Here is a 22,282-nt window from a genome sequence, read left to right on the forward strand (position 1 = left end):
ATGTAAAGCCTTCTACACGTACTCCCTGTAAGGCTAAATTGGCTCACAAGCGTTTACAGGTTTTATCAACTGTATTATGCCTAGTTCAATTTTTCTTCATTTTTAAATCAGTTTTAAGTAGCTTTTGTTAAAATTTTAACTACACTTAAATTCTCAGATTTGTTGGCTAAAATGGTTTATACTGTGCTTATTGTTTTTAATTCTTAGCTATATTGCCAACGCCAGCTGAACACATATATTTTCAGTTAGCTAAAATAAATTTGCATAGTTCTGTGCTCCCAGCTAGTCTAACTTATTTTCGTTGATGATGCATTTGTACAGTTTAATTTCAGATTTTACATTTATAGCATGGGTTTTTTTTTTATAAGAGAAAAGTGAGTTAATAAGATTAGCCCTTCATTTCATTGTTGGAACTCAGGGTCTCTTGTATGCTCTGTGTGTGTCACCAGGGAGATCCCCTGCTTCGTGCTTGTGTCCATTATCTCTACAAAATGCTCCATCTCAGATTTTGCAACATGCTTCCCACTCCTTCTATCTAGCAATGTTTTCTTAATATTAACCTCTTATTATATGCTCCTGTTTGCTTTGAATTAAATGTGGTCTTTCTCACCTTTCAGAAAACAGATATTCCATTTAAGTACCTCAGCACCAATATCCCTTCATAACTTATTTCCTCCAACTTTGGTAAGTTGTTTAGGTTTTGATGAACAGGAAACATCTATGATCTAAAGATTAAAATCCTTGGGGCTTTTAGCTTGATTCTCTTGGGGTTCGTTTTTTTTAATTCTACCCACTTGCTAACATATGTGTCTTCAGGGCAGTAGTGGTCCTGTCCATCAAAGAGGAGAAGAACCCCAGAAGGTAGGAAAGAGAGGGAAACAACCTGGATGTCCTAAAAGATACGTGTGTGTGTGTGTGTGTGTGTGTGTGTGTGTGTGTGTGTGTGTGTGTGTAAAAGTATAACATATATTCTAGAATATCATAGATTAAGTACATAGCACATTAATGCTAAGTGTGTTTTATTATTGTACTTTAGCTTGTCTACTTCATTGTTTTTGATGGTTGTGATCTAGTTTGCTTTCTGTTGCTGTGACTAACACCATGACTGAAAGCCATTTAGTGAACATACACAGCTTATATTGTAGGCTTAGACTGCTACTGTCCTTGGTGGTCATCCTATAATCCTGGCATCTCCAATGTCCTCTGGTATCCACTGAAGCTGGGGCTGCAATGCCCTCTCCCAACTTCTCATAGGACCAAGCCACAGCTGCTCTCCACAATTCCTTTACATTTTCAAAACCAGTCCTGTGTGGGAGACTTACACATCACTGTGGTCGTCTTCCAGCTTGAGATGCAGCATTGGCCCTGTCTAGACCACGGCTTCTGTGCTGACTCTGGCAAAACACTTCCCAGAAAATTTAGCCTTGACGATGTTGGTCTCTTATTAATCTTAATAAACTTTTTAAACCCCAGCTAAGTATTACTGCTTGTCACAATAAAGCAAATGGTTTACTTCCACAGATTCTTAATAAAAATACAATCACACAAACAATCCTGATAGGCCAGGACCATAAACTAGGTCTCTACCATCCCCTCTCCATTGCAGTGTCATACATGTACCCACAAGATTTTAGCATTCAATGGCTTTTCTACCCTAAAGCTCCCAAAGCCTCCACCTCCCCCACCCCACTTCCCACACAAAATATTCCAAGGCATAAAGTGTTCATAGTCACGTTCATCACAGCAAAACTTCACATTCCTGGTACCAGCTTCTTTCCTAGTTTACTGTGATAAAACATTGACCAAAAGCAACTTTAGGTGGGGATAAAGGTTACACTTGGACCTTGATGGAAATCAAGACAAGAACTCAAGGCAGTATCTTTGAGGGAGCAACTGAAGCCAGACCATGGAGGAACTCTGTTTATTTGATGGATACCCTGGCTGGTTCTCACCTGCTTTTCTTTTTTCTTTTCTTTTCCTTTCCTTTTTTAAAAATAGCAATACAATTTTTTAAATTAATGTATTTATTCACTTTACATCCCAATACTAGCCCCCCTCTCCTCCAATACCCTCTCACACAGATCCTCCCCTCATTCTTCTGTCTCCTTCTCCTCTGAGAAGAGAGAATCGAGCCCCCTCTGAGTACCCCTACTCTATCCCAGAAAATCAGCATTGAAGGACTAGGCATATCCTCTCTCACTGAGGCCAAACAAGGCAGCCCAGTTTGGGAGACGGGATCCAGGGCAGGCAGGCAACAGATTCAGGGATAGACCCTGCTCCAGTTGTTGGGGACCCGTATGAAGACCAAGCTGCAATCTGGTACATATGTGCAGGGGACCTAGGTCCAGCCCATGCTTACTCTTTGGATGGTAGTTCAGTCTCTGGGAGCCCCCAAGGGTCTAAGTTAGTTGACTCTGTTGGTCTTTCCATGGAGTCTCCGTCCTCTTCAGGTCTCCGAGTCCTTCCCTTAACTCTTCAAGAAGACTCCCAGAATTCCATCTAATGATTGACTGTCTGCATCTCTTTCGATTGCTCACCCTGTTCTCTTACACCACCCAGGAAGTCCACCACAGAGGAGGCACTGCCCACAGTGGCTTGGGCCTTTCTAAATTCATTAGCAATAAAGAAAGTGTCCCCCAAATATGCCCACTGGCCAATCTGATGGAGACAATTCCACTTGAGGTTCCCCTTTCCCTGGTGTGTCAAGTTGACAACCAGGATTAGCTATATTAGACTCAAAATGGTAAATTAAATCTATGTGTATCAGTCTTGAGAATATTACCACCTTACTAACATACTTTTGATTTTAAAAAGCATGTTACAAATTCACTTTTTGTGGCAAGAGTGCTCACCTTGCCTGTATATTTTTTTTCTTGACTTTGGCTTCCTTGAGTTTTTGACTTTTAGCCTACATTTTAAGAATGTGACAGATCTGTAAGCATGAGATCCTGTTTCCCTTCTGAAAGGCCAAGCCCAAGTAGCATTGAAAATAGCACTATGCCTGATGTTTACATTTTGATCTTACCCTTGCTTTATTCCTTTAGCAAGCTGTGTATTCTGTTTGCCCTACGATTTTCTCCCAGGCAGAATCTATCTCATCTGACATTGAGAAACAGTTAATATTGATCTTGGTGAATGGTCTCCTTTGATTTTTGCTACAGAGATATCTCAGTAGAAATTCACATATATTTTGTTTTCTTACCAAATGGAAAAACATGTTCCACAGTCACTGTGTCCTGTTGTCCAAGCCTACTGTTTTGTAACTCACTGCCTCGTCTCTTTCATTTGGCTTCTCTGTCACCGTGGATCTTTCCCTAATATTTCATCCTTTATGCAGACTCCTTCCTTGGAGCTGAACTTGGCAGTAGAGTTTGCCTAACTAATGGAGACCATATGTTCTGCAATTACATTTCCCCAACAACATTCAGATTTGTTAGCAAATATTGAGAAGACAAGTTGAGACTCTGGAGCTCAAAGAGCTGTGAGGAGTTGGCAGGAGGAGACAAGTAAATCTGCAGTTTCTCACTCCTGGCAATGAGGTCTGCTTGGGGCTGATTTTGTTTGAGGTACCGCCTCTGCTTTCTATTCTCTTGTTTTGATAAAACATGGACAAAAAGTACATTTGGTTAGAATGAGGCTTTTTTTTTTTTTTTAAACTTACGGGTTTAGTCCATCACTGAGGCAAGCCAAGGGAGGAACATGAGGCAGATACTGAGGCATGGGGGAAAGTGTTTTACTGGCGTGGTCCTTATGGCTTGTTCAGCTTGCTTTCATATACAATCCAGGGCCACCTTCCCAAGGGTGATCCTGCCCACAGTGGGCTAGGCCCTCCTACATCAATAATTAATCAAGCAAATGTTCCCCAGAAATGCCCACAGGCCAAGCAGTGGTAGGCAATTCTCTATTGAGGTTCCCTCATTCCAGGTGATTCTAGTCTCTGTTGAGTTGACAAAGACTAATAGGCATACATACCCAGAGATTTGGCTTTCAAAGTATCAATCAATTAGATTGTTCTTCAAATAGCTAAGCAAATCTTTTATGTCTTTGTGAGGGCAAGCCGTACTCTCTTCAACAGATTAATTTTTAATATGTGAAGCAATAATTTATTGCTTCTGTCCTTCCCCCAACTAGAGACCCAGAATCATGCTATTGCATACTGTTTTGTCACCAGGTCCCAATAAAGGAATATAAACATTAATGTTTGGCTAATGAAGAAGGTTACAATCTCTAATAATATTAATTTTTGACAGGCTTATATAGAGTATATCCATGGAACCCTTGCACCAGCATCTTCTTTTCTCAGAAGCCAGGTCAGCCTTAGATTAAGGAGTCTCATGTCCTGTAAGGACTTCAAATTCACAAGATTCTGAAGATCTAAAGACTCAAATTGCAGCATTGTTACTGATATTATTGACTTGGAAATGAAGTTTCATCTATGGCTGTGAGGAACAAGAAGGCCCGCCTTGTAAGCAAGCTTCAACTCCTATGTTTTGATGAGGAAAAGGCAGGGAGACTTTGCTCATTTGTACAGATAGCAAGGAAGGGTAGCTAGCACAAGATCAGGTGGCAGAAGTGATCCAGTGTTTACTTCTCAAGGTTCTATGGGATGTAGGCTGTGCCTTTAGAGCCCTATATTCTGGAGCCATCTGTAGCAGCATGTGACCCTCTAGCCCAGTGTGGCCCTGCATGACTCTAAGCTTTTCAATGATACCTATAGCCATTCTTCCCTAGCACTGCTCCTGGCAATATTGGGCAGCACCCTGGCTCACACTTGCAACTGACAAAGCAACTTCTTGGCTGCTGGTGGTCCACAATTTCATCTTCACGAAGGGGAAGGAGGTCAAATAGAACCTTGGCTAACACTCCCCACACCCTATGTGACAGTTACAAAGACACAAGAAACACTCCTTGTTTTAGAACACAAATACATAAATTTTTAATCTGCGAAAAATACAAAATGAAACCATGTACAAGTTATGTACAAACCCTTTTTACAAGACAAGAGAGTTATCACTGGTTGTTACAGATGACAGAGTTGGGTAGGTCATTTCAGAGCACCAGCATTTATTCTCTTCTCCAGTTCCCGTCTGGTTACATAATTCATCATAGCCACAGTCACCATGCCAGCAATCAAAGTGTGAAAGACTGATAAACAAACCACGCTCTTTTCCCTTAATGAACATGTTGTAGGCTGACTTCTGCATATGGGTACCTCTGAATTGTTTGGGTTTTTTTTTTTTTCCCTTTGTCCCCCGAAGAAATCCCAAATGAAGGTTTTGGTGTTAAGTGGGGGGGGGAAATCTCTTTTCGGCATCTGCATGGTGGGACGTGAGCCAGATACTTTAGGCAGGATGTGATTGTACCACCTGGGAATGGAACGTTTTTAATTAGGATTTCCAGGCAGATCTGGGTTTATGTTTGAAATGTTGCAGTTCTGGTCAAATGCGTACACAGCGGAAGGAAAAGGAGAACGGAGGTACTGGGGTGAGAAAGGCTCTGGTTTAGTGTAGACCTGGGGCTTGACTTGTCTCATTGTAGGGGCTTCTTTCCCCATGACTACCTCCTCCTGGATGACTACCTCCTAGGTCCCTAGGGCAGGAAGTTCTGGGATGCTTTGACAGGCACATGTGTTATGTGTGTACATTTCCATCTAAGACTCTAAACAGCAGGACAGGTGCTGTTTCCTAAGACAGGCCCTGGAGAGCTTTGGGGTCAGCTTTGGAGGACAAGAAGAAACACAGAAGTTCTTCGTGGGATAAACAGACCAGGGGAAAGCTCTTTTCAATTTAATATTCTACCTAGAAAGGAGATCAGTTTCCACTTGGCCAAAAAGCTCTCCTGTTTACCCTGGTCCAGAAAAGCCATCAGAACAAGGTGACCTTAGCATTTTGTGTATTAAGACTGTTGCAACTAGAAGGTTCTGGGTGCGCTATGCATGAAGGATGAGGTACAATGGGGGTGATATGAACTGATGAAAGGAGAGACCACCTCTCAAGACACTTTTGTGGGTACTTTAGAAGGCATGCTGATGACCTAGATGCCCCACGAAACCTCCATTTCCATGGTGTAAAATGTGACCTAGAATGGCCTGCTAGTTTCCCACTCAAACCAGTCTTCATGGCAACCACATGAAATAAAGACAAAGGGGAAATTGGTCCTTCCAGTCTGCCTCATTACTTCTGAGTCATCATTTCATATCCCCTTCATCTCAACCTTCATTTAATGCTTCTTTTTCTCTATTTTTAAATCCCCTTTCCTATTTCTCATTCTCCCAATACTAAATAGATATTCTGTCCTAATCATATCAGCTTGGTTTGCTCCATTGAGGCCCTGAAAACTTGGCTGTAGCCCCCAGACAGTTCTCCTGACCTGTCATCTAAGCCTATGCTTTCTCCTTTATTAAAAAAAAAAAAAACCTCATCCAGACTTCTCCCTTCTCTCTTTATAATTACCTGGGAGGTTGTGTGTGTGTGTGTGTGTGTGTGTGTGTGTGTGTGTGTGTGTGTGTGTGTGTAGGGTCTTCCTTAGGACCAGGACCTCTCAGAGCATCTTCTTAGCTCTGTCTGTATCCCCAGCCCAGAACACTTTCATGGTGGGAACAGATTTCTTTCCTCCTTTTTATAGGGATGAAAACAGCTCCTTTCTCAGCTCCCTAAATTCTTGTCTCACATTCTCATTTTCTCTTCTTCTCTCTGTCCCTCTGCACTGCTCTGTCCTTGGGGTCTGCAGTAAACAATTCCTTTATATAGACTCTTTCAAACTCCTACCCAGCCTTAGAATCCAAGTCAAACTTCCACAGATGTCATAGTACTTACTTGCTATGTAGCCCATCCAATAAAAAGACTTTATTGGGTGCATGTTTTATATAACATGTCTTCTGTTGCCAAGAAGGGACACAAGCTGTCCAGCAACAGGTGCACAGGGACTACTTGATAAACTAATGAAATCATTAATCCATTCACATTCCTGAATGAGCTGGGATGTTGCTCCTCACCTTACCTAACTCTGAAACCCCATCCAATCTACAAAGCTTGATTAACTACTTTAAACTGCTTGTTCCTTTTTCTCCTGCTCTATTGGAGGTCAGTGTTATACACATGCTTATTTTTTCGCTACTGGCTCTTTAGAACTCTCCTTTAAGTCAGATTTTAAGCTTACTGCAAGCCAAGAATGTGTCACACTCATTTCTCCAACTGGATCCATTCCTCTGACAAACATGTACTGGAGCTGTCTAAATCCAAGTTAGCAGATTACCTGACAAGATGTCTTAAAAATGTTCACTCATAGTCAGAAGTCCTGAATTCTTGATTATTCTATGATTTCTTGGTGGTCTACCTACTGTTCTTATTATATTAATGTTTGTAAAATAGTATAACCAGCAGGACTCTTTTTTTAAAAAAAATTCTGAAAAATCTATTCCTTTTAATCTGTGTGGTGGACCCATGGGTGCTTTAATAATCAAGCACTGCATGATGGTGGAAATGTAGGAGGAAGGTAGATGTTCTTCATGGAGAGCTGCCATTGAGTGCAACTCACAGGACCCCTTGCTGCTGGGAGAGGCTATGTTTCTGTGATACCTTCGAAAAAGAACTGACCATGTAAGACTGGGATGCAGGGGGATCCTGACTATTATAAGGCTAATGGTCTTTGGCCACATGGGTCCCTTTCTTAATATTTTAAAACCAGGTATTCAAAAATGAAATTTAAAATGTCCTCTGCATTGCCTTATTTTAATGGTAATCTTGGTATTATTAATAACCTAGACATGCATGGGCAATGACAAGTTAGGATAAACTTGGCTTAAATAACCTAAATGAGTTCAAAGGGACTCCTCATTTTATCAAGAGATCATGGGATTTAAATGAGAAATTATTCTGTTTTATAGCAGAAAATGCTTGTTAAGAACATGGAAAAAACAGAAGAGTCAGAAAAGAAATCTAATGGAAAAGTTGAAAGTGATTCTTCAGTTTGTCTAAGTTTTTGAAAATGATGGATAAAGTGTTAAGTAGTGAGGGCTACTGTATCTATGACTTTACCACCACTCCGAAAGCAAAAAGTATGATTAAAATAAAAATAGGCAGATTTTGGGCTGGAACTCAGAGTTTGGTGAATTTGTATGATCTCTTGATAGTCAAGATGACTCTGAGTCACTTATCTGATACTGATTTTTTTGCACTTTTCTACCTCATTCTAGCTTTCTTTCCATGAGGTTCTCCTAGACAATGAAAATAACAGCTCAAAATGGCACTTATGAATGTAAGCAGCAAAAACACTGTGCTAACATGAGCACAACAGGACAAATGGAAAGAAATGAGAAGTAAGGGTGTACGTAGGTGGGGGACCATGAATGGGAATAGCAGCAGCAGAGTAGGGTTGTCCAGACTCTTTCTCTACATATGATTGGAGACATGGGCCAGAAATGAAGAGTCTATCCAAATCACTGCTGCACCAAGAGGCAGGGAAGTTGGAGAGGGAGGTTTTAAAGAAAAACCAGAATGAATAAAACCAGCTCAGCAGTGGTGAAGGTGAATCTGAATGTGAACCTTTGCATCTTTAAGAGCTTGCAAACTGGAGTATAGGAATGAACCTGACTGTTCATAGAGACTTGTCCAGAGCAGAGAGTGGCTGCTGTGTTCAGCTCAGAAATGGATAATATGGCCAGAAGAGCCATAATTACCACTCTGGATAAAATAGTCTCCAAGAGTTTGGCTGAAGCAAGGCAACCACTGCCTTAGTTGGTCTGAAAGGGACCTTTGCCATCTCAACAAACCAACCCCATGTTTAAGACTCCGTAACTTGAAGAATTTAAAGAACATTTTTATAGTTAATAGCTAATTATATGTGAGTGTTCTTGAACTTCTAAATCAAGCATAGTTGGTCACTTTCTGTTTTCTATTCAAAGTGTCTCTAATTTCATACGTTTTCCTACTCTCCACTTTCAACTCAACCTAAACCATTCTAATTCCTTGATTAAAGTCTCCCAACATTTAAAAAACAAACAAACAAATAACAACCACAAAACAAAGTATAACTTGTAGAAGGAAGGTTGTTCTTCCAGGTGATTTAGACATAATCAATTTATAAACATAAAACGCCATAAGTGAATGTCTTCTGTTGGTTAGGGGAAAGTAATTTCGAAATACAGTTGCTTAGACGAAGACAAAGTGCCTCCATGAGAAAGATGGTGATGGCAATGATGTACTCATACACAGGTAGTTTCTGTTTTACAAATGGTCTGATGCTCAAAGCACCCAAGCATCATTAGTTTGCCAAGATAGCTTTTCTGGAACCTTAATCAGGGACTAAAGATCAGAACCTTCTAATATGGAATATTCCAAAGAGGACCACCATTGGCCTCAGGTGAATGTGGTTGGAAAGACAGTGTTTTATCCTACAGAGGACTTAGAAGTCAATCAACAGAAACAAGCTGGGAATTTGAATGTTGCCTTGAGCCCTCCAGTTATTTTTAACAAATGTTATTTCTGCTTCAACTGAGTTGCCATTGAGTTTTTGCCAAATGGGGCCACCACATGGTCATTTTCTATACAATCTGAGAATCATGTTTGATCTGTTCCTCATTTATTACTCTATCATAGAAGAAAATAGACTTCTACTATCTTGGGTTTGGGAAGCTGTTGGTGAATGGAGGGACCCCTTGCTGTAGGAATATATTGAAGCCGTTATAGTTGAGAAACAACTTTAGATTTAAACCTCTAACTAGAGTGGGAAATAGGGATTATGCTTCTGGTTCCTGCCTTGCATAGAGTAGAGTGTTGAGACCATCATTCTTCTAATGGAAGATTATTTAGGTAATAAACGTTGGTCACCATAAGAGATCAAAGAACTAAGACAAATTCAGAGGTAAAGTTAATGGGAATGAGTGTGAGAAAGAGCCTACTGTGGTTCAGGAAGGAAAGAAGAGCATGGATTGACATGAATGTACTTAGGTAACCCCAATGCAAAATCATGATGTTAAAGAAAGTCTTAGCTTTCAGGAATGCTGTCAAGATCCTGGCAGTGGATTCTCCCCACCAACACATCTGAGTTCTGTTGGAAACCAAGAAATGTTTATAAGCCCGAATATAAAACTGCTGACATCATTTTAGCCTGAGTAGACTAGTGATTGATTATAAATATTTTTGTGTTAACAATCCAATTGGACACACATTATATTCACAATACTTTTATAGAACTAATTCTACAAAGTGTGACAACAGAGTAACCACAGTCCGACAAGTCACTGCAGGACAATGCCTACAAGGTGGAAGCACAGCTATATTGGCTCTGCAGGGAGTGGACAGAGGTGGAAGCTCATTTTGCCTACATTGGTAATTGGAGTCCTTAGTGGACATGTTTCCATGGTGATCACATTGCTTTGCTCTGATCTGATTTGTACTATCATAACTAGGTACCACAGAATCATGGCATAAAGAGTTCATGGAAGAGATGTCATGGGACTGTAGGGACTATCTTGGTTGGTTTGGAAAAGTATCCACATTTTACACTTTTAAGGAAATAAAAATCACAGTCATGCCCATGTTTCTCCAGAGACCCTGATGATCATATCAAAGGTTGATCACTGTGAAGCTGAAAAGACTTTCTGAGTCGTTGGAATGAAACAATTGTTGAGGTGACTATACACTGGGCATGCATGCAACAGCAGAGCTCAGACATCACGACTGTATCTGATGGCTAGAAAAATCTTTTGACCACAGGTTGAAGTGGTTGATACATTTTATTTCATTGCTGGTAATTCTCAAAGGCCTTTTTCTAACAGTCTATGTTGAGAGCATGACTTACTTTCCTTTTGGTTGTTACTGGGTTTTGGTTGGTTGGTTGGTTGGATTGTTTTCTTTTTGAAAGTATTTTAGCAAGTTTGAATGATTTGTCCCAGCAACTCGACCAAGGAAAGCCAGCAAATGAAAATCTGAGGAAAAGTCGTCTCCTTGACAGTTGGACATTGTCTGACTTCTAAACCAAAAATTTGTGATAAGCATGCATACTTCTTAGATCCTATTGTTATGTAAAACTAGTCATTGGTGTTTACCAACTTTCAGGCTAAAAGCTCTGAATAGGGAAAAGAACATACCAGATCCTCCCACAGTCCACACAACTTGCTCGGGTGACTTAGAAGTATGAAACAAGGAGCAGAAAGCATGGCAGAGGAGGAGGCCTCATCATGAAAACAACAGAGCCTGCTCTTGGGTGCCTCTGGCTCACAACCTTCACATTCTAGGTGTGCCAATAACCCTTTCCCATATCCTGAGCTGGTTGCTTAAACCTGATCTGGCAACTGCAGAAAAGTTGCAAGAAGCTCTTTCTTCTAAATATATGAACAAAGGATAAGAAACACTAGAGGAAAATTGAAACTATGACTGTCAACTGTGAAGATGATGAAGTTTGATTTGTTAAGAGCTGGTGTCAATGCCGATCAAAACATACACCGTCCAGGACAGAGGGAAATATTCACCTCTGCTTTTTGACTTTTTTTCGATTTACTAAAATATGTGTGTACAGCATTGGACATCTTAAATTTGTTTCAGTAATCCGGTTCCCTTCGTTACAAATTGGGGTGGTGACCATCATTCTCCTCAAAGAAAAAGAGAGAAAGAAGAGAAATGTGCATTAAGGAATCTGGCCACTTACTCATTTTGATTTTGCATTGCTGCAGTGTATGGGAAGATGTCTGGCAATGAAAAAAAAAAAAGAAAAAATATATTTTCTTTCTAATAAATAAAAATAATTTAAAATGCTAGAAGCTATACATGACTATTTTAGTATGTTCATTTATAAATGAAATCATTTTCTTTTCCAAAATACATGGAAGCAATATTCAAGGCAAAGAGAAAGATCTGTCTAACTTTATTTTCTTGCAGTCTTGCTTATTGTAATGTTTCCACCAGTGATCCAGCATGTAAGAGGAAGAAAAGTCACGTCACCATTTATGAAGTTTGTCAGGCTTTAAAAAAATAGTTCTGGTCTCCTGGGAGTCAACATTCATCTTCAACTTCTCTGATTGGAGGGATCAGGCTGCTTGTGGATTTATATTGGTTGATCTGGTTAGCCATGTGGGTACTCATGGGCTTGATTTGAATGTTTCTGGGATAGGCATTATCCGGCTCATCTGTAAACCATTTCTTTTCTGCTAAAGGGCAAAATGGATAGAGAACAAGAAGGAAAAATGAGAAGCTTAATTAGTCCTAGGTTGAGCTTTTGGAAAGTTCATTGAAAATGCATAAAGGTAATCAATAGAAGCCGGCAGTGAGTAATTACTAAGAAATGCAGTGTACAGAAGCCCCCGGAACCTGAACCATGCCTCTCCTTCCTGTAGCAAGTGAAGAAGGAAATGAATTGCTATTGGGTCTAGGAGACACTAGGAGGAGACAAGCCTCAGAGACTATGCTGGAGCAGATGCACACCACCCCTACTGCAGAACATGTGGTCCAGAATCTTTTTGCAGTTTAACCTCTTCCCAGCCTTGTGTTGATTTTGTTATGATAAGCAGACTCAAAGGCGGTTGTTAACTGTACCACTCCTGTCCTGTCTGCATTCTTCTGATGGTTTAGGAAAAGGGACAGGTCTTAAAGGAATCCCACAGGATTTGCTGGCCAATGAGAGTGAAAATCAGAATAGGAAACTGTTCTAAAAGAGAATTCCGAAGTGGCTTTTATGTAAAGAACGAGAACTCTGTGGATATGAAGTCATGAAAGGAGTTGCAGGCGGTATTATCTCAGCTGACTATAATAACCCAAGCTGTAAGCACAGAGCTCATGGTGGCATGACACTTGCATTCCCACCCCGCACCTCCCCACCCCCTGCTAAGAGCTAAGAACAGAAATGGATGAGAGAGATTGCTGAGTCAGGGCCTTTGGGGGGGGGGGCTCTCTGCAGAAGAGCAGCCTCTTAGCTGGCCTGTGCTGTTTTCCAGGGTCTAACTCTAATCTCTGCCCCTTTCTAGAATTGGAATTTTCTGAAAAAATGTGAGCAGACAGGAAGCAACTGGACAGTAGAACATCTAGCTTGGGAGACTGTGGGCTTCATTACAGTAGCTTAGGGAAGGGAGAGGGAAAAAAAAAAAAAAAAAAAAAAAAAACAGCTTTCAAACACATTAACTTCCAAGAGGTGATGATCCCTCTCACGTCTGTTTTTGTTGTTGTTTTGTTTTGTTTGTTTGGTTGGTTGGTTTTATTGCTTATAGAACCATTTGCATCTGCCTTGTGTCTGGTTGTGGACCTACCTATTAAAATGATTCCCCAGCTGACTGTGTGTGTGCCTGTGTGCACAAATATAGGTGTGCTTGTGCATGTGTATGCATGTGTATGTGTATGTATGTATGTGGACACATACATGTGTATGTGTGTTAGCTCATAAATGTTGAGCATCTGTGATTAGTTCATGATCACTCTGGTTTGTTTGTGTGTGTGTGTGTGTGTGTGTGTGTGTGTGTGTGTGTGTGTGTGTGTGTGTGTTTTCCATTTCTGGTGCCCTGGCTCTGCAATGTGGCTGCCTCTGGGGCTAGGAGAAAGCCTGGGAAAGGTTCAAGAGTCCAGTTTAGCCCTCAGGCCACTTGATAGCTCTAGTGTGCTTCTCTCTGTGATCCCTCCTGCCCTGGCTCTCTCACCTATTACAATTAAGTTCACTTTGATTTGAACAGATTGGACGATAGGAATTCATAAGGCTACATCCTCACAGTGAAGCTAACTGATTAAGTGCTTTAAATTATTCCCCCTGACAGAATGATAAAGTTACAATCTGTTCTGAGATGATCTACAGCTTGCCAGCCTCCTACAGCTTCTTTCTACATTCATTTATCTTTTTGTCAAGCAGAGGTTTCCTTTTTTTTTCCTTTCCCTGAGCTTCAATTCCATAGATCTTTTAAAGTCATCAGCACATCTGAATTATTAATGAGGCTTTAGAGGCAAGACTCCTGATGGGCTGGTTAAAAAAGGTTGTATAGAAATCTGGGACTGTGTACACATCAAAATAATTTCAGCTCCATTTAAAAAACCATTTAGTTCAAGTGTGACATAGATGAACCATTATGCATTTGTGGAAACCAATTCTTTTGTGATCTACGATTAAACTAACCTTTCAGGGAAGAGTAAAGTGTGATGGTTAGTGTGTTTTAAAAGCATTGCCAGATCTCTGAAACAATTTCCAACTATGACTTCCTCAAATGGCTTCTGTACAGAGATGGCTCTCAGAGAGGAACCTGGTGTTTATGCTCTTTGCCCAAGCTGCCCTTGGCTCTTGGCCAAACAGTTACCTGGAACTAGTTTGCTGAAGGGATTTAGTGCTGGGTTGTACGTGCCCGGTAGGAAGAGTAAGTTTCACTGATGGAAAGGAGGGTGTGTTTTGGGTGAAAAACCAAACAGCTGCAATTTGCTGAAAATTTTGCCACTGCTGCTGAGAATAATTGTTGAGAATTTAGTATTTACAGTTCAATTCAAAGGGGGCATTGTGACCTTTCACCATGAAAACAGTATCAATTTCCTCCAGCTGCTGGTAAGAAAGACAGCATTATTGGCCTCATGTAAGCTCCTTTCTGTTTAAATTTCTTGCCCCTAAAAAGAAAACCTAGGCAGTATAACCCATGTGGTTTGAGAATGCAGCTTCAAACAAGGAAAGGGTTGAAGGCAAACACCTCCTTATCAGGAAGTGAGATTCTCACTGTTGCTGAGAGGACACTGTTTAATTCCAGTGTTGCCTGAGCTCTGAATGCCTATGCTGTGGGAGGCATGGTCAAGTAAGATGTTGAAGAAATCAAACTAATAAGATGCCCTGGACATTGTCTAAAATGTTTGGAGACAAGGGTCTCCCAAACAGCATCAGAGGAGTTACATTTTAGTGGTCATCAGCCACTAACTAGGCTTTCATGGACTATTCTTCAGGTAAGATGGGGACAATTTGGCAAACAGAATCTTGCCATTTAAAGCCAAAGCTGTGCCAATGGATCACTATAAAACTGCGCACTACAAAGAGGACTCAAAGCAGGAATTCTAATAAGTACTGATGTGGTTAAGGCAATTCCACTCCAACGCTTGGCTCATCTCAGTGTTCTCTGTGGCCTTATTTCATACCTGAGACAAGAAGTTTTGTCATCTCTGGGGGGCTTCTTAGTACCAGACCCAAAATCAAAATACAAAACACCCATGTTTGTTCATAAACTTCCTGTGTCCTCATTCTGAGGACACTGTGTGACCTGTCAGGAACTTTTGTCATAAGTCAAAGATAGGGAGGAAATGACATATTCCTATATGTGGTAAGCAGGCTGGTATAACAAAATAAAACTGAGAAAATAACTGGAGGTAAAATATGATGGCTACACTATTGTGAGTGTCATACAGTGGGCCAACTAAGCCACTATGTACACTCTGGACACACTATGGGGGCAATGAAATGGCACCAGCTTGTGGACTAGAGTCAGGTATATCTGGATCTCTCACATACTATCTGCTCTGAAAGGTTATACAAAGTCTCTTATTGTTATTCATCCTCTATAGACTAGGGCTGAGAAAATAACCTTCCTAATCTTGTTGGCTATGTCAACGGAACAGGTATCAATGACTTACTACACATTCAGTTACATGGTCAGTAAATAATATTTGCTAAGTTTATTACTGTTATTCATGATTCAGGCACTGTATTTTAGTGACTAAGCTACATAGACTTTGGTGTTTTTCATGTTCCATATCTGTCAAATGATGGAGATTCTAATAACCCCTACATCTGGTTTAATCATGAGAGTTAAATGTGTTTATGACTGTAACTTGCTGGGCAGGGTAGCTGTGATGACTGCCTTAGCTTTAAGGTTAGCTTTTATATAATTATGATGTAGGGGTGGGTGGTACATTATAAATGTGTTTGTAGTTCTTCAATGGAGGAACCTGAAGCAGAGACCTAGGGTGTATAAATTGAGGGCTAGCCTGAAGAATGTAGATTGTGACAATAGAGATGACACAGGAGGAACCTGTGAGTAGTCTTCATCTGAAAGATGACTGGGAGGAAGGGGTAACATGGTGTAATGCTGGGGAATTCAGGGCTATGACACATTGAGTCCTTGTTTCTGGTTCCAGTTTTCACCTGATGGATGTCCTACCCCTTAGAGAATCACCTGCATCTTCAGTTGCTAGTATAAGGAAAGGACTGGATTAGAGCAAGGGTTTAGACTTCCTCGTAAAGGAGAGTTATTATGGTAAAGAAGGACTGAACTACCCAAAGCACCCAAAGCAGAGGGAGAAACCACTGCACTGTGAACACAGGACTCTTGTTGGCACTCTGGGTGGTCAGTGTTGTGGGCGTTGGCCTTTTCATATCACTACTCCCCAGAGAAGACTACTGAAGCAGGGAACTGGTAACACAGCAAAGGCATGTGGAATAACTGGTTCGATGTAGCACCACAAGCTGAGGCTTTGCAAGCAAAGGCATGGAGGGGAAAGATCCCAGTTGGATACAGAGGGCAATGAGACAGCAATAGCTGCAAAGAGCTCTAACCCATAAGGGCAACTTCACTTGGTTTCCTGGATTACATTTCTGATGCTAGGCAGTGTGCTAAGCTTCCTACGCTTATAAAACCCATTGTCTCCCAGGCAAAACTATGTATCCAACCTCCTCCTCTTCTACCTCAGCAGAACATAGCCATTCTATAAACATAAGCAAAGTTTCTACCAGACTTTGACAAGTTTCCTTTTATCTCATTTCTCTGTAATAGACCACTATGACCATCCATCCTTGCATTCAGCCAAACTCTGAAGATACTCTTTCCTCTTAGGTAACGGGAGTTTCTCCTGCTCACTTCCATGTGCAGTCTCCATATGGGAGATACTTATCCAGCTCAGTAACAGATGCCCACAGCTACTCCCTTATCATATGACAAAGCAGGGCTTGGCTGATGGAAGCTGTGGAGAAATTGATTTGTACCCTGTCTTAACTTCCACTCCCAGAAGTTTCTGTACTTTCTTGTTCTTTAAGGAGGCTGTTGCTATAGGAACCTGGAAGGTTGATATAATTGTCTCTATTGGGATATAGACACCTTTAAGGCATTCCCCATGCTGAAAGACAGTCAGTCAAAGGTTCCTCTGGTCATCTAGGATCTCAATAGTGCTGCCAACAGGCATAGTCAGTCTCTCTAGTCCCTAAGCTCACAGGGCTTGTCCCCCTGGCTTAGAAACAGAATCTGGCTCCAAGAGCCTGACACCAGCAAATCAGCTATGTTAACACCTCAGGCATTAATTGTGACTTTTCCAAGAATAAACCAAGGGGATGCAGATAAATTATAAGAGAGTTTAAAATGTGAAAATGATTTCGAATATATATTGTGTGTGCCTACTTTAATATCCTGCTTGAGTCATAAGCCTTAATTCCATAATGGAATTGGAAACATCTCCACAAATATAGGGGAGACTGGAAAGTGCAAAGGTCTGTTTCAACTGGATTTGAGAAGGACCCTAATAGCAGCTTTTAGGGGTGTTGACAATTCCACAGTTACCAGACAGCTGGTGCAAAGCTTTTCCATCTACTCTCCCAGCTCACTTAACATAGACCCCTTCCAAAGCCTGAGCAAAGCAGACTGAAGGGCTCACAAACTGTTTCTCTCCCAGAACTGGGGAGATCACCGAGCTCCAAGCTGTGATTCTTATCAAATGCGTGTGTTTTTCTTTTCACAGTGTTCTCTCACTTTCTAATATTCCTTGTTTATTTCTAGTTTGGGTGAGGGAGAAGTAGGGAAGAGGCAATGTATAAAGAACCTGCATAGCTCCTTCCTAAGGGAGCCTCTCTTCTCCTGAAAGAGGGAGTTTGGGGTTAAATGCAAAATGGTGGAGATGGAGAGGCTTCACTCTATTGGGAAGAATATAATATAGAAGTTTCAGCTAATAAAAGAGAAGTCACCATGATCCCATTGCCACCAACAGATAGTCACCTCTGATCAATTCTCAATGATCTGTAATTACCCAGTGGGGATTATGTACCCAAAGTCCAGAGAAAACTCCCAAATTTCGTCTCATATCATAGTCTGCTCCCATTCCAGTCAGTTACAGTCTCATCTACTGGAGTCACTAACCAATTGCATTAAAAAGACACTTTGGATTGGCTTCTGTCTGCCCCATTTGTGGTTGGGATTTAACAAAAGTCTGAACGACAAGTGGCAGGAGACAAGTGTGAGTTCTGTCCAGACTGAGACATCAGCCCCTTCAGAACAGGGCATGTGCTCTCAAGTGGATTCGTGGGGCTCAACAGCTTTGCCTTTGGTTAATCAAACAGGAAAACAGACCAATGCATTTGCCATTAATAACCCTCCTCCTATGGATGAAAGGAGAGTCAACTATTAACAGAGAAGCACATTTGCCAAATAGAATAGCTATGAATGTCTTACAAAAACATCTGTCAACCGGCATCATTGTTCGATTTGGTGGATCTTGCCAAGATCAACACAGAGATGTGAACAGACCAGTGGGGGCTGGGCTTGGGCAGTGGTGATGGGGGCAGTGGTGATGGGGGCAGTGGAAGAAGCTGGGTTTCTCAATGGGAAAATGCTTTTGGACTTGGGGCAAGGTACCAAGGTGGGCAGGGAGGCCACGTGCAGATTTGAAGGCAAGCCATATGGAGAAAAGTTATCCCCAGATTACCCGACCCCCAAGAACACCAAAACAAACTCTAAGGGATCTAGCCATAGCAGCAGCACAGCCTCATTGCGCTGAGCAATTGAGAAAGTGGAGGAAGAAAAAGAAGAAGGAAGGGAGAAAGGAAGAGGAGGAAAAAGGGAGAGGGTGGAGAAGCAAAACAAAAGAAAGAGAACCACAAACAGAACAATTAAATAAAAATAAACAATAACAGAATAAAATTTGTAACTCCTTTTTTTTTAATTCCACAAAAGTTTCACAAGGACAACGTTATAGAAGAAAACCCCCAGCAGTGGCTAGGTCATGCAGAACCATTAATTGTCATACCTTGGCCCATTCTAGTCATCCTTGTTGCACTTTAGAGAGAGAAGTAAGCTATGTGAGTTTTACAATGCTTTTAAACTGTCATATTTCCTGTTGAGCACTTTAACTGGCACATTCTTATAGTTATCAATGTTCTGAGGAGGAACCTCATAACCTCCTTTGCAAAGAATGCATGAAGATCTCTCACGATCCAAAACTAGGGGACATGTATATATAATTATATATAAATATATATATATAGTTATATATATAGTTATATATATAGTTTTATATATATAGTTATATATAAAGAGATAGCTAGATGTCATATATAAATCAAATACATAAGGACAAAAATAATTTGAAAACAAAATACTTCCACTCACAGGACTTTTAAATTTACATGTATACAATGACTCCCCACCCATTGCTGGTTGGAATACTGCACTGGTCCTGTCTTTGGTGTGGGGGGAAGTGGAGGTTCTGACAGAGCCTCGCCATTTTTGTCAGTAAAAGTGCTTGTCAATCACACAGCAAGCAAATCTCCAAAACCATCATGCTGGAGGGGACAGGGGATCAAAAATCTAAACCCAAAACATTCACCATAAAAACACCTTTTAAAAAGAGATGCTAAAGATATGACAGATTTCCCCCCATCTTCCTACCCCCTGTTCTATCAATGGATTTCTAAGTAAATATCTCAAATAAGTTCATATGAGCCCAAGGCTAGTCTACCCATACCAGAATTTAGTTATGGTAAAGTTGGCCAATTCTTCAGAATTCCTATGTTCCTAAAACATAATTTGCATGCATAAAACATCTGATAGTTGCATATTGGGAAAAATGTATCTGTCTATCTTCCCTCCCTTGCTGACTAACAATTTAAAAAAAAAAAAAAGAAAAAGAAAGAAAGAAGGAAAGAAAAAAAAAACAAAAGAAAAAAATTAACTACTGCAATGTGTTTGGCTCACTGTTGCAGCCGCCTCCTTCCAATTGTGAAATGAAGCGGGGAAGCTCGCTCCCCCATCACTCATCTACCTATAGGAATTGGCTGTATGTTAGAAAGGGGTTACGGATACTAGACCTTTCCTGCCAGCCTTCTGCTTTGGGACAGAGCATCATACAGCTGTGCCAGCAATTTAAATGTGGTCACTAGCTTTTGTCTTCCTTGAGTCAACTGTGGCTCCATCCTCCTACATTCTGATTTATCTAACACCTCAGCTTCTACAAAAAAAACCCATTATCTACTACTGGGTCTGTCTCCTTTCTGCTCCACCATTGCCCCAGCCTGAATTGTACTTGGCATTGGGGCCCTCGTTAGTCAAACAAAGGGGAGTAAAAAGGTCCCTTGAGAATGCATGGAAAAATACTTGCTCTTTTCTGAGCGTTATTTATTCTGTACATAAGGTAAGTGATTCACCTTTTAAAGGATGTAAAAGTCCCAGGAAGGCAGTTCTTAATGACTTACATCTGATATTTATGATACATATGGCTTTTCATCCCAAATGTCAAAAGTGAAAGAAAAAAAACTAGCTATCCCTATGGCAGCATAAGGAGCCAGAATAACAATTTAATATGTGATCAAACCTCTCTTCAGGTAAATGAAATGACTAAGATTTGATACATCCAGGAGTGGAAACCTGTTTTTCTCTCTGCATTAAAGTTAGAAGAAACATTCAGTTAAACACCTGAAAGATGCTAGCTCTGAGACAAAAAGGCTTTGGTGAATACGTTTTTTTGTTTGTTTGTTTTTTGTTTTTTTTTATGTGTGTGTGTGTGTGTGTTTTTTAATCTCTGATGCTCTCTTGCAACAAGCAGATACTTAATCATCTTTTGCACATACTTGGAAGGCTTTTCAAATGTTTTGCTATACTTCAGCCCAGAGTAGAAACGATCAATGCGTTTTCATTGCTTTTGGTTGCTTGTTTCAAACGATTGTGTGCTAACTTATGATATGTGTATAAAAACAGGGAGAAAAAAAAAAAGCAAACAACAAAAAAAAAAGAAAAATAAAAAGCAAAACCCGAAGCATTCTGATGATCCTGATAAATCAGAATAAACCTGCTTTGCCTAACTCACAGGTGCTCCTTCCTAACCTGTGAACTCATTCCTGCAGTGAGCTATTTATGTCTGGAGGATGCCTTTGGGTTACTTCCCCCGCCCCCCCACTAGAATCATAAATAACTTTTGGTCCGTCTGCTTATTTGCTGTTGCGCTCAAGGGTTTTATGGTGGTGAAGTAAAAATGACAACCACATGCACACTATCATACATATGCAAAATGTGTAAAAAAAAAAAAAAAAGAAAGAAAGAAAAGAAAAAAAAAAAGAGGGGACTATAGGGAACAGGAAAGTTACTCTGCTGGAATACCAACTGGGGGAAATGAGTAGCAGATACAGTTTCACACACGGGTGCCGGTGGCTACACATATCAAAGCCGCTCTTCCTGAACGTACTTCTGTTTGTCGCGCGACTCCCTGGACTTGGGCCGGTTCGGCCGATTTGCTGTGGACGGGATGGAGTGGACGGAGGAGCTCTTCTTACTGGACGACTGTGAGGAGTGGGAGGAATGAGACAGACTGGCCCGGGATTGGCCAGCGTTGTGGTCAAACTGCATCAGGCAGAAGATCAGGTCTGTCGGTACGAGCTCAAACTCGTAGGGGGGATTGGTGATGACGTACCTAGACAGAGAAAGCAAAGGTATCACAGGCTGAGTCAAGCAGGCACGCCACTGAACTCTCCTGTAGCCTAAAACAACTAATTGCCTGGCTGCTTCAATCTCTCTGAGGGACGGGTTGATGTACTTGGTCTAGTCACCTCAAATTCACTTCCAAATAAAAGGAAACCTTCATGTTTAACTCAACAAGGCAGCCAGAATCCCAGGCAAAGGTGCCACGTTAGAGCTGGCAGTGGAAAAGCCACACCATCATTCATGTGGGCCAAATGTACAGGGTCAAGTTCACAACAGTCACTCAACTTGCACTGTAACTTCTGTTCTAGAATGTCTTGACAGGCACAGATACACACCACAGGGTCTCTGTTCATCATGCCTAGTACCTCTTTAGCAATAGTTCCCTGGTTATGGGAGGGAGCCTGACCACCCTTCTGACGATTAGAACAGGCTTTCTCTGGCTGACACCAGCTACAACTACAACGATCAGCATATTGTCTCTGCAGCAATGGATCTCAAAATAGGGTCTCAGAGACTCTCAGGAACTTCAGAAAAACACTGGTTGTTGGTCTAAGGATATAACCCAGTGGTAGAACATTTGCCTTGCTGTGAGAAGCACTGGGTTCAATCCCTAGCACTGAAAAGAAGGAAGAAAGGAAGGGACCAATGAACAAACTGAAAACAAAAGGG

General features: G+C 41.0%; 1 protein-coding gene across 18 annotated transcripts in view; it reads right to left on the reverse strand.

Annotated features, from left to right (window-relative positions):
* Positions 1-5,226: 5,226 nt before the first annotated feature.
* Positions 5,227-22,282, reverse strand: part of Kcnma1 (potassium calcium-activated channel subfamily M alpha 1) — a 691,955-nt gene continuing 674,899 nt past the window's right edge. For 5 of the 18 annotated variants that reach the window (XM_076931239.1, XM_076931238.1, XM_076931245.1 and 2 more), the window contains 3 exons: positions 21,378-21,602; positions 18,948-18,976; positions 5,227-12,145 (listed from right to left, as the gene is read on the reverse strand). In XM_076931239.1, coding sequence (XP_076787354.1) covers positions 11,991-12,145; positions 18,948-18,976; positions 21,378-21,602 — 409 coding nt within the window. In that variant the 3' untranslated portion in view covers positions 5,227-11,990. Of the gene's footprint in view, positions 12,146-18,836; positions 21,603-22,282 lie in introns of those variants that run through there. The other 13 variants (XM_076931240.1, XM_076931247.1, XM_076931242.1 and 10 more) reach the window with 4 other exon arrangements.

The sequence above is a fragment of the Arvicanthis niloticus genome, chromosome 3, assembly GCF_011762505.2.
Source record: "Arvicanthis niloticus isolate mArvNil1 chromosome 3, mArvNil1.pat.X, whole genome shotgun sequence".
In the NCBI taxonomy this organism is placed as follows: Eukaryota; Metazoa; Chordata; class Mammalia; order Rodentia; family Muridae; genus Arvicanthis; species Arvicanthis niloticus.